At 36.6% G+C, this 13,055-nt stretch overlaps 1 protein-coding gene across 1 annotated transcript in view; it reads right to left on the reverse strand.

Moving 5' to 3' along the window:
- Positions 1-13,055, reverse strand: part of CNBD1 (cyclic nucleotide binding domain containing 1) — a 308,432-nt gene that overhangs the window by 96,438 nt on the left and 198,939 nt on the right. Inside the window, exon 7 of the mRNA XM_075550829.1 lies at positions 1,170-1,342. Coding sequence (XP_075406944.1) covers positions 1,170-1,342 — 173 coding nt within the window. The remainder of the gene's footprint in view (positions 1-1,169; positions 1,343-13,055) is intronic.

Below are 13,055 nucleotides of genomic sequence, written 5' to 3' on the forward strand. Positions count from 1 at the left end.
AGAGCATTTTTTATTCTTACTGAAATAGACTGATTCTGGATATGAATTTGCCTTCTCTACTGTGGTAGATATATAATCATTTGTCAATTTGACGATTAAGAGTATAAGGTGGGAGTCTAGTCATAGTCAATGAGGCCTCTGTGTGGGCATGACCTTTACCCGAGAATTCTGGAAAATCCAGTCTTTCTCCCTTGGAGGTGGGAGACACTTTTCTCCCTCTGCCTCTCCCTGTGAGATACTCTACTGACAAGGCCGACTTCCTGCGAGCTATCTCTGAGGAGAAGCCACATGGACCTACCCTGATGCAGTCAAAACCCTGGACTTGGAGAAGCCATGTGGAGACCCCTGCCAGCACTGGGAGGCTTACATCCCCACTGGCCTGTGATCATCCTGCATGCGGGGTCATTGCCCATGTTTCATGAGTCTGAAGAGGACTTTATACATTGGTATTGGACATATGGGGAAAATCGGACTTCTGGGCTTAGACTGGATTGGGTTGGGATGCTTTCTTAATGTACAATTACCCTTTATATAATAGTCTCTCTATTACACATATGAGTTTCTGTGCATTTGTTTCTCTAGTGTACCCGAACTAACAGACCTGCATATGATGCTTCTGCAAAACCACCATCCCTGCTCTTATAAAATGATTTATCCACCAGCATGGTATCACCTCAGATCAAAGGATTCATTTCACAGCAAATGCAATGTATTTGGTCTTACCATGTTGTCCATCATCCTGAAGCAGCTGACCCCATAGAATGATGGGATGACCTTCTAAGGACACAATGACAGTGCCCACTGGGTGGTAATACCTGGGTGGGTTGGGCCAATATTCACCAGGAGGCTCTCTATGCCCTAAACCTGATTGTAGATTTAATCCCCGAGAACCAGGGACATACTCTCTAATGTGTTTGGTTATGGCTAAGCAGTTTAAATACATTTGCTCCCTGTTTGCTATATTATAAACAAGGATATATTTACAGTTCATCTAAATATGTTAGCAGAAATACCATTTGCAGAATCCATGTGCTGTCTTGGAAAACGTTGAGATCAATTTTAAATTCGGTATTAACAGTGGATTATATATTTAAAATAGTTGGAGAGATAACATTTCATAAGAATGTCACCTTGCTACTCATGGAAAAAAGTAAATATTCAGTTCTTACCAATGAATCACGTGAACTAGGGGATATCCAAGGAATTGTAGAGATTTTGATATCATCATTGTAAAGCGAGCTTTGGAAACAGTGAGATACATTTTCATCAAGAACTGCATACATCTCGGCTTGCGGTTGAGCTAGGCCTTTCAGTATAACATAAATTCCTTCATTTCCCATTACTGAAATAGAACAAATATATAAATACATATTTCAGATTTTATATTCCATACTATTTAATATAGATAAGGCTAAGACACATATAACACTTTATTTTTACCAGATTCCTTGTATTTCATGCAGGGAGTGTGACATTAATATAACACATCTAAATATCCCCTGCCATTGTATCCATTCCAATTCATTATGACTCTCTGAGGTTTCCATGGCTGTAAATATCTATAGGAACACACAGCCTCTGGAAGATCAGCAAGTGGATTTACCAGCATTACCAGGGCTCCTTAATACAACATGTAATCATTTACCCCCCCCCCAAAAAAAAAAGTATTTAATTAAAGGAGCTTTGGTGGCATAGTGATTTATGAGGTGGGCTGCTAGCCACAACATCTGCCATTGAAAACTACCAGCCAATCTACAGGAGAAAGAGAGAGAGAGAGAGAGAGAGAGAGAGAGAGAGAGAGAGAGAGAGAGAGAGAGAGAGAGAGGTGAGGCTTTCTACTTCAGTAACTGTTTGTCTGGGGAGCATGAAGTGAGTAGGCCTACAGAGTCACTATGAATAATAATGACTCCAATGGGAGTGAATTTTGAATTCCCAAATAACAAGAAAAGGTTTGTCTAAATATGGAGTACCCTTTTCAGATAATTATATGTTACACATATATATGCATGTCTACGTATGTATAGATAGAGATAGAGATCCATATATAACTTTTAGTGACTCTAAAACAGGGTGTAGCTGAGACAGTAACTCTTCACAGGAGTAGAAAGCCTCCTCTTTCTCCCATGGATCAGCTGGGGGTTTCAAACTGTCAGCCTTGCAGTTAGCAACACAACAGATAACTCACTGCGCCACCAGTGCTAATGACTGCTGCTTCCATGAGTGTCATCAAGGGTCTAAATCAGTGAAATCCTTGATCACTCATTAAGGAAATCGTTTGGAGAAGATGAGGGAATGGAAGAAGACTTATTTCCTGCAAGCTCTTCTACTCCACCTTGTGACTCCACCAACTCTCCACCCATCTCCAAATCCAACTGCATACACAGGAAACCTTGTAAGCAATTCAAATACAAATCAATTCCAATCTTCTATTCCCTTTAAAGAAGAAAGTTATGGAAACTGGATGTTTCTCTAAATTGTCTATATTAGTTTATAGGATTAGAGCAAATTATTCAATTTCTGTAAGAAAGTTTTTCCTCATGCTTCTCATTATTTTGCTGTAAGTAGAAACTTTATAAATGTATTTTCAAGGACAATTGTGTTTTGTTCTATGCTTGAAAATATGTCAACTCTTTATCTTGTATGTTTTGTTTCTCTAAATAGCGTGTTTATTAGCCAGACTCTCTTGACCACTACCCACACACTGCAACTGCAAGAGGGGGGTTTTTACGGTTTGATTTAAAGTCAGTTCTTTTTCTTGGACACCCAAATTAGAATTAGATTCCTTTCTGGATAGGACAATGTCATTCTCCCTGTGATCTCATCTGTCTGAGGAGAAAACTTCAGCCATTTCTCTTTAATTGTTTTCAGGTGAGCTCCATGAGCCTTATATGGTCACCAACATGCTGCAAAGGTAACAGCTGAAGACAATTCTATAACTAGTATTGGCTTTTCAGCCAAGTACATAGAGGAGGAAAGAAACTCAGCAGATACTTTTATTTTCTGGTTTTGGATAATGTGAACTGCAACTTTCATATGTAACAAAACTGTAAAGAAGCTGTGCTTTGCATGAAATAGTGTTGATTGGAGCGGCTGCAGTTTGCCACTCAAACCAAACTCACCGCCCCTGAGTCTCTTCCAGCTCATAGCAACACCACAGGACAGAGTAGAAGCGCCCCAGTGGGTTTCAGACACTGCGACCGTGGATGGAGCAAAACGCCTCATCTTTCTCCCAGAGCAACCCAGTACATAACCATGCACTACCAGGGCATGTTCTGACCTACCCAATATTAATCTTTCCTTTTCCTTTACTAGGAAATCACAATTTTTATTGAGTGTTGCATTCATTTTCTTATTTCTCAAACGCTTTTATATGTGAGACCAGGGAATGCATTTTGGTTGCTGCTGGTAGGTGCCATCTAGTTGGTTGGTTCCAGCCCATAGCAACCCTGTGCACAACAGAACCCAGAACTGCACAGTCCTATGGCACCCTCATGAGCCTATTGTTGTAGCCAATGTGCCAATCTGTCTCATCGAGCGTCTTCCTCTTTTTCATCATGCCTCCATTTTACCAAACACGAGACAGGAAGTCTTGCCATTCTTGCCTCTCAGGATCACTTTGGCCTTACTTCTTCCAATACAGATCTGTTTGTCCATGGTACTTTCAATATTCTTCTCCAGCACCACAATTCAAATGTATCTATTCTTCTACGCTCTTCCTTATTCAGTATCCCACTCCGCCATGCATATAATGCCATAGAGAATACCAGGGCTTGGGTCAGGGGTACCTTTATCCTCAATGGACATTCTAGCTGTTCAATACTCTCAAGGGGGCTTGTGCAGCAGATTCGCCTAAAGCTGTTAATCTTTTGGTCTCTTGACTGCTGCTTCCATGAATCGCAATTGTGGATGCGAGCAAGATGAACTCCTTGACAACTTCAAACTTTTCTCCATTTATCATGAGGTTAGCTACTGGCCTCGTTGTGAGGATTTTGGTTCTCTTCACCTACAGGACGCTGTAATCCTGGACCTTCATCAACAGCTACTTCAAGTCCTCCTCACTTTCAGGGGAGAAAGATGAGGCTGCCTGTTGCAATCAATATTTACAATCTTAAAAACCCAAAGAGTTTACTAAATAACAACTTAATTCATTTATTAGTTTTATGGTATTAGTTTCATATTGACATAATAAAATATAACATGAGGCTCTTAAAGAGTTAAACTGATTTGTAAAATATAAGATCTATATATAGGAGAAAATATTTTTGACACAAATTATCTCACTAATTACAAATCATGCATATTATTTTCTTAGATTAAGCTATTCTGGGAACTGCTAACTCTACTAGTGCTATGTTTGTAAGGAGAAAGGTGACATTGTTTTTAAAAGAAAGTATTTTTATTACAATTAGGTAAATGCAATTTTATGTATTTTACTATATATAAATTATACGTACTTTTGAGAATAAGATGCTGTATTTACAGCATCAAGTTCTGTTCTAAGAGGCAGGAGGCCTCAATTTAATGACAATGCTGTCACACGTTTTATAAACTCTGTAGAGTAGTGTATTTATGGAACGAACCCCAGTATTCTATCTTCTAATATTGATATGCTAAGTAAAATTTTCTCTGTGCATTTAAAACGTTATTTCTTTTTCAATTATTCAGAAAATGAGGTAAGATTTTATTTCCAGAGACACTCTTAAAAGGTGTAATGTATTATAAATTTCAAAACATATTATAACTAAAAGTTTCCAATGAGAAGATTATTTTAAAAGTCTGGTAAAGGCTGAATTTAAAAACTTAGACATGTTGATGAGATAGATTGTATCTCATTATAATAATTAATTTAGTTAAAAGTAGTGTTTAAATGCACATATTGCATAAAGTAATGTCAACTTGGGAAAACCACTTTTGGTTTGATATCAAAAAGTACAAAACATTTATTCAAATATATTAGATAAAGATTGGTCTTCATCACTCACCTCATTCCGCAAAAGCTTGCAAAATATGTGTCTTTACTTCTAACTCACTTAAGATATATTACATTTTGTATCTTTAAGTCATGAAGCTCTTGAGTATTGTATCCCAAGCTACAGGTACGGCACTTTTTTATATAACATTAACCATTTTCTCTTTTCTTTTCTTAGCTAAATTTATTACTAAACTTTATTGCATACTTACCTGCCTAATTTATTGCTAAAACTTTTTTTTGCAGAATTAAAAAGAAAACCGGGAAAAAAGAAGCAAAATAAAAGAATAACACCTACTGAGGACTATAATTTTATTATTACTTTTACTGTAGTTAAGAAATTGATTCTGATTATACGCCTAAATTAATTTACCTATTTATTCAGGAATCTATTAAAATATATTCTGTAGACATTTGAAAATAAAATAATTTTAAAGAATTTTCATAAATATTTGGAAAGATGACATTTGGGGTATTTAAACTTAAATAGGGTAAGCACAAAATTAGTATCAAAAATGAAGTTAAAAATGAACACAAAGAAAAATACAAAATATAGCAGAAACAGAAGAGTCTCACACAGATTTTGAGAAATCTTTGAAATTGACACTCAAGTAGATACGCATATTATGCAAACATCATAACAAGGTCTGTAAAGAAAAAAATTGTTGCATTTCAGTGATGCTCTCAAAGAATCCTTAGAATATTATGAAAGGGATGAATTACACTCATTTCAAGTCATAGAGACCTCACAAGACAGAGTAGAACTACTCCTATGGGTTTCCAAGAATGTAACTCTTTACAGAAGTAAAATGTTTTTATCTTGTAGAGCAGCGAGAGGTTTCGAAGTGCTGATCTTGTCGTGAGCAGCCTGACACAATAATCTACTAGGCCGCCAGGCCTCCTTCTTTAAAAATATATCACAAAGTTGTAATAAATTCCTAACGAGTGAAACAGAAGATATTTTTTCTTAGCAATGAGAAAATAATAGAGTATTTATTCTAATTTCCTTGAATTTTAAGGAAAACATCTGACTAACATCAAAGAAAAATTAGATGAGTTTAAAATACAGATTAAAATGACATTTTATTCAAAAGAGATAGTGTCTGAGGTCTTAAAGGCTTGAAGGTGAACAAGCGGCCATCTAGCTCAGAAGCAACTAAGCCCACATGGAAGAAGCATACCACCTGTGTGATTATGAGGTGTCGAAGGGATCAGGTATAAGGCATCATCATAAAAAAAAAAATCACTTACCATAGTGAATGAAGGGGGAAGTGCAGAGTGGAGACCCAAAGCCCATTTGTCGGCCACTGGAGATCCCCTCACAGAGGGGTCAAGGGGAGGAGATGAGTCAGTCAGGGTGCTATGTAGCACCAATGAAGAATACAGCCCTCCCCCAGTTCCTAAATGCTTCCTCCCCACCAACTACCATGATATGAATTCTACCTTGCAAGTCTGGATAGAGCAGAGGATGTACACTGGTGCATATGGGGGCTGGAGGCACAGGGAATCCAGGGTGGATGATACCTTCAGAACCAGGGGTGTGAGGGGCGATACTGGGAGAGTAGAGTGTGAGTGGGTTGGAAAGGAGGAACCGATTACAGGGATATATATGTGACCTCCTCCCTGGTGGATGGACAATAGAAAAGGGGGTGAAGGGAGATGCCAGATAGGGCAAGATATGACAAAATAATTTATAAATTATCAAGGGCTCATTAGGGAGAGGGGAGCGGGGAGGAAGGGGATAAAAGAGGACCTGATGCAAAGGGCTTAAGTGGAGAGCAAATGCTTTGAGAATGATTAGGGCAAAGAATGTACAGATGTGCTTTATACAATTGATGTATGTATATGTATGGATTGTGATAAGAGTTGTATGAGCCCCTAATAAAATGTTTAAAAAATGACATTTTAATTCCTAGACTTTGCAAATGCCAATAAAGGTGACAATATCAAGGTAGTCAGGAACACATTTCATAAAAATGATTTATCCACCTAACCTCCATTATATGAAAAAGAGCAAAAGAAATATTTTTATAAAGACTTCAAGAAATTTCCTAGGAAACCAGGGTGCAGTATTCCACCAATGAAACCCACAATATTCCTCTGGTTCCTCACTCCCACTATCATGACCCCAGTCCTGCCTTTTATTTCGGGCAAGGCCAGAGCACATACACTGGTACAGATCAGAGTTTAGGGCACCCGGAAACCAGGCCAGATAAATTCTTCAGGCACAAAAATGGGAGTAGCATACCAAGAGAGTAAGGGGAATGTAGTGGGCGATTAGGGAGGAAGGGGGAACTGATTGCAATGATGGATGCATAACCCTAACCCATCCCCTCAGGGTGATAAACAACAGAAACATAGGTGAAGGGAGACAGTGGTCAGTGTAAGATATGAAAATAATAATAATCTATAATTTATCAAGGTACACACGGGTGGAAGAGTAGAGGGAGGAAAAAGAAGAGTTGATACCAAGGGCTTAAGTAGAAAGTAAATGCTTAGAAAATGATGATGGAAACATATGTACAAATGTGCTTGATACAACTGAGGAATTGATGTGTGGATTGTTATAAAAGCTGTATAAGCCCCCAATAAAATGTGTTTTAAAAAGAAAAGGAAGAAAATTCCTTGTATGGGACTTCATACAGTAAAATACAAAATAACTAGACAAAAGACATCTAAAAGAAATGAATATAGTACATTAATTTATAGTAATTATAAATAATAAATATAACAATTCACATATTATATATTATGTGTAATATAATATAGATATAAATAGTATTTAACATGGTAAAATATGAAATCATTAGACAATAAGCATCCAAATGAATTAATAACACCAATACAGAAATATGTAATTAATCATTTTGGTAGGGAATATTCAAAAAGTCCAACCCCAAACAGAAAGTTTGATCAAAGTAAAAATGTTTAGAACATTTTGGTGCACAGACTCTTATGTTGAAATCTGGCATAGAAAAGGGACTTGGGGTTTCAAAGAGCTACAACTGGTAGATAAGGTGATATAGTTACCTGGCCTACTTAGCCTATACAATTAAGTGAGGTAGTACCTATCTGCCAAGGGAAGCCTTTCCTGGCCTCAGCTTTACTCCTGTACAGCCTAACGCATCCCATCCTCCTCTGTGCTTTTTTCACAGCCATTCTGTGTGGGCACTTTGCATTTTTAGTCTGTGCCAATAGGTTGTAATCTCCCAAGAGAATGAACGCTGACTGCTCTCAGTAACTGCAGCTCATAATATATTGCCTGATGATTGTAGGCATCGATGAATTAATGAAAGTTTAATAACTGACCCCTTATTCTATTTCCAAATAATTCTATCTTATTCTACCTCCAAAGAATCTCATGAAACTGGGGGAAACACTGGGGAACAACTCCCTTCCCCCTCTTAGAATTCTGTCTTTTGAGATACAAAGTAAATATTATGATTTTTCTTAATCCATTACTAGGAGCCTAGGAAAATATCAGAATGTCAGACAAATTTTAAACCAGATCATTTATTTTATGAAACCTCTATTATACACTCTGAAGAGTTCAAGAAATAGTCTAACACAAGCAGTAAGTATTATATGAAGTTATCCTTGAGGATAAGGTTATTGCTCTTAGGGACATTTTTTCATTTAGGTAGTTAGTTCTTTGAAGTGCCCTAAGTAGTTGTGAAAGGAGTCCTGTGGAATAGTCCTATGTGGTTTCTGTGGGGCAGAATTGACTCAATGGCAGTGAGTTTGGTTTTAAGTAGTCATGTTAAGTCACAAATCTAAAAAAATTTTAGGAATATTGCTGTAACTCATGGAAGACAATCTACAGATAAACTGAATATTTATTTAAATATTAAAACAACAAACAAATATTTTAATCACAGAACTGTGACAAAATGAAACTTATTTTATTTGGGGCACAGTTTCCAATGGAGTTGTCTCACAAAATTAGCACTTTCAAATCCCAGATTAAAGTAAGAATGACTACTGTTCTGGAAAAAGTATGATAGAAGGCATGACAAAGTAGTCATCCTTAAGTAAGTACAAAAACAATGACCTAGTGGTCCGATGGAGAAATAAAGTCTAGCTAAAAGAAAGATCTGAAATGGCTTCATGGAAGAGAAATTTATTCTTAAAATATAGGTAAGATTTTCTGACAGATATCTATCTATCTATCTATCTATCTATCTATCTATCATCTATCTATCTATGCAAAAATAAGAAACAGAGAACCAAAGTAACCTGATGGCCCTTCTCATTCCAGAAGATTGATGAGGAATCATCAGGAACTCAATTTGTTAGAAGCATAATATACAACAGAGTCTCTTGAGTAATACAATGGGAAAATTAGATATAGTTAGGAGAGTCATTGAAAACTGGAAACATGGCTGAAGTAGCCAAGCAGAAAAGGTTTACTTTTAGCAATGCAAGAAATGTCTTTTAAAATAATTACTATCACTTTCAATTCTTAAATTAATATTTTAAAATTAAATAATATACAATGCTTCAAGAATACATCAATATAGGTTTGTAAAACTGTATCCAGACTTAACAATTCCCACATGATGAAATGTGACTTTTAACTCCATTGTCATAAATAAATTCAAAGTACAGGTAAATCCCTAACAGGAAGATAATCAAGACTACAGTAGCTATGATCAGACAAAATCTAAAATCTTTTTACAAAAAGATCTATTGGCTAACTATGTAATATTTATTTGACAAAAATATGCAATAAAGCTGATGTATAATAATAGGAATATTATTGACCAAAGTAGTATACTACACAATATATTAAATATGAAAAATAGGAACCAAAATTGCATATGATTTCAACTTTGAAAGTTTGCAAGGTATCACTTGTAATGGAAGAAAATATAATGGTAATAATAGCAATAGCTTTGGCCTTCTTTTTTACAGAACATGATTCACTTAGAAACAGAAAACTATGTACTGAGGAATCTAGAAAGACTAAGGAAATAAGAAGCACGTTGAAGAGTCTTCTTTAAAGTCGGTCATGTGAGAAGTGGAGGTGAGGACCTGTCCTAGACGCCGGCTCAAACTCACTGCTGTCCAGTCAATGCCAACCGGCTCAAACTCACTGCTCTCAGTCAATGCCAACCAGCAAAGACTGGAGTGTTTCTGGTGCTCTGAATTTTCCCAGGAGCAGACAGCCTCAACCTTCTCCCATGGACCAGGCGATGGGCTTGGACGACCATCCCTTCATCGGTGACCCTACCGAGCTGCCAGAATACTTGCACACAGAAAGGAAAATAGGAAGGAAAAAGAAAGAGAAAGCAAAATAAAAGTTGAATCTTTATGATACACCTCAATTCATTTAATACAGAGAAATTATGGGAGTTAACACAACTCCAGTGTTTTAAGTCTTTTGTCAAGGGAAATAGTTGCACAATTAAAAGTTACACTGAAAGCAAGGTAAAAACGTTTGCTTCTTGTAGGCTTTGTCCACAGTGCCTGTCGGACTTCCAAGAGGAGCTCTCATGCAGCAATCTTAATGATTCAAACACAGAGCCAGGTAAGGGCTAAATTTCAGTGGGGTTGAGAATCAGGAGTATATAAATTAAAGTTGAAGCACAGGAATCAGTGAAAGCTTTTATGGAGAATATGAAACAACGAGAGGGAAATAAATCAAGAGCGGTACTAGCAGAACTTTTACAGAGGACAAGAAGAAGGTGAGTTTACGGAGACAAAATTGAACTGAATGAATTCTTAACAGGTGATCTATTTCAAATATTGAGTTTCTTCTGGATATGTTCAAAGGTTGTCTTTGGATGTCACTGAATCATATTGGCTAACAGGGACCTGGAGTGACGGAGGAGAATTGCCCTGGAGGTTTAGACCACCATGTCTTTCTCCGGGAAGGTAGCAGTCAGTGGTTGGGTCAAGCCTTTCATAATGCGTAACCTATTTAACTACGAGGGATCCTTAAAATAATCTATACCAGGGATCCTTCAAAATTCTATACCGAAGGATAACACTCATTTTGAATGAAATATACTAAAGAACCCTGGCATTGCAGTGGGTTAGGCAGTACCCTGCTAACTACAAGGTTGGCAATTCAAATCCATTAGCAGCTCCACTGGACAAAGATGAGGCTGCCTACTCCATAATGATTTAAAGACTCAAAATCCTGACACAGAATTGATTCAATGGCAGTGGGTTTGTTTGGATTAAGTATATTATGGTGGTGTTTGCTTGAATAATCCATGGATAAAAGTTAATTTATCTAAAATAGTGAATAAGCTACATCTTTTTAAGACAATTATTAAAAAATAAATATTTTTTCAATTTAATGATCCTTGAGGTAGGTACTGCATATTCAAGGCTATGCTGTTTGGAAATTACCTGGAAAGAATAGTATTATTTACCTTCATTTATCAAATATTTATTGAGTGTGTATTATGCCTAAACACAACCATACTGAGTATGTCCCAAAGGAAGAGCATACCTGGCTGTGTTAGGGAAGACCCCTCAGGGAGGGACCCAGGAGGGACCCAGAGCTTCTGAAGGTCATGGCACATGGCTAGACCAGAGGGTGTACACTGGGACCGATGGGAACTGGAATCACAGGGAATCCAGGGCGGATGATCCCCTCAGGGCCACTGGTGTGAGTGGCAATACTGGGAATGTAGAGGGAGGGCGGGTTGGAAAGGGGGAACCAATTTCAAGGATCTACATATGACCTCCTCCCTGGGGGACAGACAACAGAAAAGTGGATAAAGGGAGATGTGGGACAGAGCAAGATATGACAAAATAATAATTTATAAATTATCAAGGGTTTATGAGGGAGGAGGGAGTGGGGAGGGAGGGGAAAAAACGAGGACACGATGCCAGGGGCTTAAGTGGAGAGCAAATGTTTTGAGAATGATGAGGGTAGCAAATGTACAAATGTGCTTTACACAATTGATGTATGCATGGATTGTGAGTTGTATGAGCCCCTAATAAAATGATTTTAAAAAATTTTTTTAAAAAGAGAAGTCAGGTCACCTCTGCTTCAATATGTGTAGGGAGCAGAAATAAGAATCTTTATCTCTAAATATCAGTGGCCATAACTCTAAGATATAATGCAGATGTGATGTTGTTTGCCTCCCTTTAAATTAGACCCTGTTCAGCACTTTATTCATGTTATCAAAAGGTCTTCTGGGTTATTAAGACAACAGAGGAAAACAAAACTCTCAGGAAGGGTCCAGAGAGAATATCTTCTCTTAACCAATATAATTTCTAGGTAGATTCTCCACTACTGATTTTAAAAGACATCACTGGATAACAAGACAACTTGGTTGCTTAGAATTGTTCATGTAAAAAGATAGTTAACCTTGAGACATAACTTCATATCATTTTAGTTGGAGAATTAATGGTTTATTTAAAGCAATTCTTTCTAATAGTAGTTAAATATCATAGTTATTAAAGTCAATCATGCCAATGAATAATTTATTTTAAATAAATTTACCCACTAACATTTGCATCCTTTACTGCTAGAATTTAAATAAAGTTTCTTGATAACATATACTGTTAAATATGATTGTCTCCAATTCTACATTCTAACTTAAGTCTGATTAAATCACAAAATAATGCAAGGTATTTTTTTCTTACACGTTCATTGTGCTTCCTAGGGTCAGAGTGAATTATACTCCTAAAAAATATAACAATTTTTATTAAATCTCAATGTTTCAAAGTCATAAATGTATGGGCACCAAACAGTGATAATTTGAACCATTTGCCTTTTAAAAATGCATAATTATGGGTCAAATATCTTGGAAAAAAACTTTTGTTATTTCACCTACTCTTTCTCCCTTTATGCTTGTTAAAACTGGATAATAACTGACTTATCATATCCTAATTTTAATTTTTAAATAAACATGTCATTATTTTTACCGCCTTTAAAAATCCTCTTTCTATTGCTGTCGTTTTTACCAAATTGATAGAGTATGTTTTGTAAACATCTAAAAGTTTAAATTTTCCATTAAACATTAAAATTGGACAATGTCAAGAATAGGATCTTTCACATCAAGTGTCATTGTTCTGGTGACAGATCACAAGGGGAGAATTAGCACTACTGTGGATTTTATAG

This window comes from Tenrec ecaudatus, chromosome 5 (assembly GCF_050624435.1).
Source record: "Tenrec ecaudatus isolate mTenEca1 chromosome 5, mTenEca1.hap1, whole genome shotgun sequence".
Classification (NCBI taxonomy): domain Eukaryota; kingdom Metazoa; phylum Chordata; class Mammalia; order Afrosoricida; family Tenrecidae; genus Tenrec; species Tenrec ecaudatus.